The sequence below is a fragment of the Apium graveolens genome, chromosome 5 (assembly GCF_009905375.1).
Source record: "Apium graveolens cultivar Ventura chromosome 5, ASM990537v1, whole genome shotgun sequence".
NCBI lineage: Eukaryota > Viridiplantae > Streptophyta > Magnoliopsida > Apiales > Apiaceae > Apium > Apium graveolens.
This window is the reverse complement of record NC_133651.1, coordinates 212,862,018-212,867,594: the sequence shown is the minus strand read 5'-3', so window position 1 is coordinate 212,867,594 and position 5,577 is coordinate 212,862,018. Positions and strand designations below refer to the sequence as shown.

The 5,577-nt window shown below is 31.3% G+C and overlaps 1 protein-coding gene across 1 annotated transcript; it reads left to right on the top strand.

The window, feature by feature from the left end:
* The first annotated feature begins 586 nt into the window (after positions 1-586).
* Positions 587-3,101, top strand: LOC141661597 (uncharacterized). The gene is made up of 6 exons (XM_074468603.1): positions 587-1,254; positions 1,354-1,428; positions 1,565-1,850; positions 1,933-2,003; positions 2,520-2,653; positions 2,760-3,101. The coding sequence occupies exons 1-5, from the start codon at positions 1,195-1,197 to the stop codon at positions 2,553-2,555; spliced, it is 528 nt and encodes a 175-aa protein (XP_074324704.1). The 5' UTR covers positions 587-1,194; the 3' UTR covers positions 2,556-2,653; positions 2,760-3,101.
* The last annotated feature ends 2,476 nt before the right edge of the window (positions 3,102-5,577 follow it).

Genomic DNA, 5,577 nt, shown 5'->3' with positions numbered 1-5,577 from the left:
CAATTACTTCTACAGAACTCTATTATCCTTCAATTGTCTCGATCGGTTAGCAGTTATAAATATAATTTTTGTGGACTGATATGTATGCTAATTGAATTAGTTATTCAATTTGTATTGGTTTCTTAACTAATGCATGTAAAGAGTTAATCCAATCGTTATTGTTTTTGAATAGTTACTGACTTGCTGGTACTAAATAGAGTTCTGTAGAAATTGCTCTATACATTCACAATTATGTGTTTTATTTGTTTAACGTAATGGGAGTTAGTTCGAAATGCGATACTCTACAAAAATTGTACATTACCCGTGGTTATACTCGGTGCCCAATTTCGATTATATCATTGTACTTTACTTTGTTATCTTGAATTTTGGTCTACTGTGTTAATTTCATACTATATACTAAGTTAAAAAAATCTATATAATAACGTATGTCTAACAAGTGCATTTTATTTAGTTCTAATTATTATTCAGATATTGTATTAATTACGTATGGAATTATGACATCTTTGTCTTGACTCTGCATCTTGGTCTCGCATTTACTTTACGCTGCTTTTTTCAGTTGTGATACCATAGAAAGATATTCAAAGATAAATATTGAGTTTCACCGTGTATAATGTTTCAAATGTGTTTCTCATATATTTTGGCCCAACTGCATAAAGTGGTAAATTTTATCATATAGTTATGAGTAGTTACATGATCTGTTACTTTGAGGTTAATGTAGAAATTGTTATATGAAAAACCAATTATGTGTTTTAATTGTTTGAAGTCATGGGCATTAGTTCAATATCCGCTACTCTTCCATAATTATACATTAGGTGTGGATATACTCGGTGCCAAAATTTTGATTATTTAGTAATGGTGAATATGGTGGGCTTTAGTAATTGTTATACATTACCTAATTTGTGTTATAAGGTATATCTAGAAAGTGCCTTTATTTAGTTCTAATCTATCTTAGGATTTAGTGTTAAGTACGTATCAAATTATGATATCTCTGTATTGACTCAATATCTTGATCTCAAATCTCGCTTTACTCTGCTTTCTTCAGTTATGATCCCATATAATAAACACACCTACTACACTGCATCGAAACTGTCTGTCTACTTCTTACGTGAAATATGTGTTAATAAGTTTACAGAGATGCCAACAGACATTTATTGACATTCTGTAAGAGCTATATTGTTTGTTTATATTGCAGAAATGAGTGGAAATTCTGGTTTCTGTTGTGCAAACATGAAAACCTTGAAGGACTCAGAGATGGTATACTAAAATTTTCTATAATGATTGTAATCTACTATCGTACATACAGAGGTTTTGCCTCTAAATTTGATGTGTACTCTTGATATATGTCTACATCAGCGTAGGTACTATAACAAGGAACATCCATCGTTCTTTGCAACTCTTCCACGTGAAGATAGAGACCTTTGTGAAATGGTATACAAATTAGTATTATAATACTATTGCGTATCATCTCATGATTTAATCTTATCGCATGACTGAAAAGTGTAATTACAGTTAATATTTAATAATTTAAAAGTACTAATGCATACATCATTTTGTCAAATTTCAGAAACTACATGATAACTTCATTAACGGTATTGAAGAATCTATTCCAAGCAAAGTAATACTTATACTTGCTAATGGACATGAAACGTATGTGAGTTTCAAGAGGTCTGAACAGTCTCTCTTTTATATGAAAGAATTCAACATTGAATGTTGCAGTTTGTTCGGTTCCGTTATGATTTACTCTTACAAGGGGAACGGAAAATTCTTTGTGAATTGTTTGAAGGATGACCTCTGCGAGGTTATATACTTCAAGAATAGGATAATTCCACGTGGCACATTTTATGATCAAGGTACGATACACAAACTATTCTTTGTTAAACTGTTGGACTGCTAATCTTAAATTTTGCTGCTTAAGAATGAACTGTTTTTCAGACCTAGTGACTGGTATAGGATGGAAGTTCCTGGTGTTTCTTAATAATCCTGCAGTTCAAGTCGGAGAAATCGTAAGAAACTTATTTTCCTGTTATAGTCAGTTAATTTTTTTCCGAAATTTTGATAATCAGTTTCTACATGCACTATAAGCAAGCTGCACTTTAGTAATTGTTTAACTTAATACTTTTGTATGTTAAAGTTGGTACCTAATTATTAATCATTAACAACCAATACCCGGACATTTCTGGAGGGCATTTGGGAAGCTGCTCCCACCTAAAGTCCAGTTTTACATGAGAAATGGAAGTCGATATGAAGGAACTTGTTCCAAAACTAAGAAGATAATGTATGGCCTTCAAGATCTTGTGCAAGATAATGGTTTGAGCGAGACTGAGAAAGTTTTTTTCACCTACTTCGGTGAAGGAAACTTTTTTGTTATGATATTTGATAAATCAAATGTTGAAGCAATGTTGCTTGATGAAGATTCATCCAGTTCATGTTATATTTACTTCACAGCTTATGTAATTTTTTTTGAACTATTTTACATAACGGGTTATTTTATTTTTAACTTATTGTTCTTTATAATATAGAATCAGATATGGAGATTATTCAGGTTCATGTTCTGATTTCTGCAAATTTGGAAGTTGATGTCCATAACAATGACAACATGACTTTTACTCATGTTATGAAAACATCCAACGTGGACAACACATGTCACGGAGCGGTACGAAATTAATTTGCGATATCTAAGTTACTAACAAAATTATAAGACAGCAGCCCAACTATTTTTAATACTTTGCCTTCTAACTTTTTTTACATCTTCGTTGTAGTATATCCCGAGCTACATTCAACGACCGAATCACAATTGGGAAGCTGGTGACATGGTAACTTTAAGAACTGCTGATGGGGGGTTGGGATGTCACTATTGTGAAATCACGGAAACTTCCAAGATTCTCAGGTGGCTGAAATCAGTTTGCTAGAGATAATAATATTGATTTACATGAAATAGTTGTCTTCAGTTTGTTGGAAGAAGATGAGGCTACAGTTTTTCTTGTGACTTTCCCATATAGGCCTTGAAGTACTATGTTTGCCTAAGTTAGATTCAAATTTGCTTCTGTTAATGTTCCAGACTATTCCCAGACTATGTTTGTGTAAAAGTTTTATCATGACGGGCAAGCTATGTTGGAATTTATTTAGTAATGTTAACTTCAATTATTATATCTTTTTAGCATTTAGAATTCGAAATGCTCTTTCTGATTAACTACAGAAAAATCTAAGTCATAAGCTATATGTATAATCTACTATAATGTGTGTTTTGTATTGGTCTTAGAGGATCACAATGTATAGAGTTGAATATATAACGGATTCTTAGCTTTTGTACACTTCTTTATCTGTGATATACGAAGATTAGAAAAATATGACTAATTAGACAAAAACTATATAAGTATAAGTATTCTGATAAAATGGAGCAATAAAAGCAAGTTTAATAGATTGTGTGGATTATTGACCATATTTTGGAATTATTCCATTACAACTAATAATATTCAAAAGAGAAACATATATACTTCCACTATGCATTAGCTAATAAATACGTGGCAGATCCTCTTATGAAAAGAAGAGGTCTGGGATCTTATAACTTAGAGTGATTTATTTGTTGGCAAAGACAATTATTGTTGATCTTACTGTATTACGTCAAATATGCAGTATAAAACAAATACCAAATAAATAGATTATTAAATCTTGAAATTTTAAAGAAAAACTTCCATTACTCAAAGAATCTGCAACAAATTACGAAATTATGACAATATTTTAAAAAATAAGTTTGAAAAGCAAATCAAAGCAATCTTCTTAATGGAAAAGAAAATAAAACTTATTATGAACTGAATATAGTTCCTTCTAATCTAAACAGATGCTGCAATGTTGACAAATCCAACGAAGAATTCATCATCCTCTTTCAGTTTTCCTGTTTCAAAAAAATTGTAGCATCTTTTAGAAAATTCCATTATCAACTATGAATAATAAAACCTTATAAAAAACAGGCATCATACCATTTTTATTTTCTTCGAAGTGGAGTGAACAGAGCTGAGAGTTTCATAATGATTTGATAGATCAACCATATTCTGAGTGGAAGAAGAAATATTTTAGGATAATAAATACCTTAAACATTTAATTAACAACATTTTTTTGTCTTCTGTTTACCTCAAAAGAACTTAATACAGCAAAGTCGGCCATTGTAGCATCAGAAGGAGAATAGATTGAATAATCTTTATCAAAACAGTCAATGACCTTATAGATTTGGCTTTCCAACTTCACATTGTCGTCAGTTATCTGAATGATAAATGTAACTTCCTTTCCAACAATTTCTCTGGTTTTCTTGGGATAGCCATCTTCAGTTTACACAATAATTTTATTTTAAGCATTGATAAACTACATTGAAACTCGGAAAAGGTGTTAGGACTGTTAGATTACTTAAATAATCGTTATATTTACCTTAGGATTGTCTAGTATCATCTTGGTTGCAGTTTGGCCAACCATACGCTTCACAGGCTTGTCCATTAGTACAAAGTTAAAAGCCTCGTTGGAATCACCAGCAAGAACAATAATCTTGTATCTGATTGGTTAGACGCAGAGAACAAATATTAAACTTAACATTAAAATAAATAACCTATGCATAATTGTTTATTGTACTATACCTCTTCACATGCACCGACATAATATACCTATATTTCAAACATTTGTACCTTTCTTCATACTTGTACGCATCTTCCTCACATTTTATGCAGCTCAAATACTACCATTTTTCGGATTCTTCTACAGCGGATATTTTGACGGAGCACATAAAGGTTTCAGCGTAATTCTCAGCATATCACTTACTTTAGTAATTATAGATTCTAACTTAGAAAAAAAGTAAAGTAAAACTGAAAACAGAATTATATCACCTCCAAGTCATCAGAATTAGTCTTCTGGCTAAGTTGTTGCACTGTTATAGTTTCAATAACATGCACTGGTGAACTTGGAATCGAAGAACCTTGTGTGTTGGGAGCTGGTTTGTAATCTTCTTCCTGCAGCCTTAGATCATTGAGAACATGTTAACTTATTAGTAAAGAACATTTGATAAAAATTGGTAAATATTTCAATGTAATGTAAGAGGATAGATAGTCATAAATATATACCTGATCTTTATTTCATTCACATAATCATTTTCTAAATTGAGGTAGATCTTTGACGAAGGAAATGTACTAATTTGGATTGAACCTGTAGAATTTTCTAATTAAAGGTTAAATAGTCCTTGACAAAATGATTCACCTAGATAAATTATATTAGAGCAATGATTTTGAGAAGGATACTGTTATATATTTTAAGCTTGGCGCTTGTGACGATTGCAATGACAATGTCATCCTTTTTAGCCTTCTCATAATTCTTATTAGTCTGCACAATAAGTTGTCCCCAGACACTAATCTTGTGGGAGTACCTAAGATGGAATATATGTATAAGTATAATCTTCTTCAATTTAAAAGCAAGATTTGAATGAGATTTAATATTTAGAGTGATAACTAACCTTCCATCAGTAATTTGAAATTTCACGATATCTCTCTTTCCAAACATGGTATCTATCAGTATCACGGACTCAAAATCCTCCACTACACC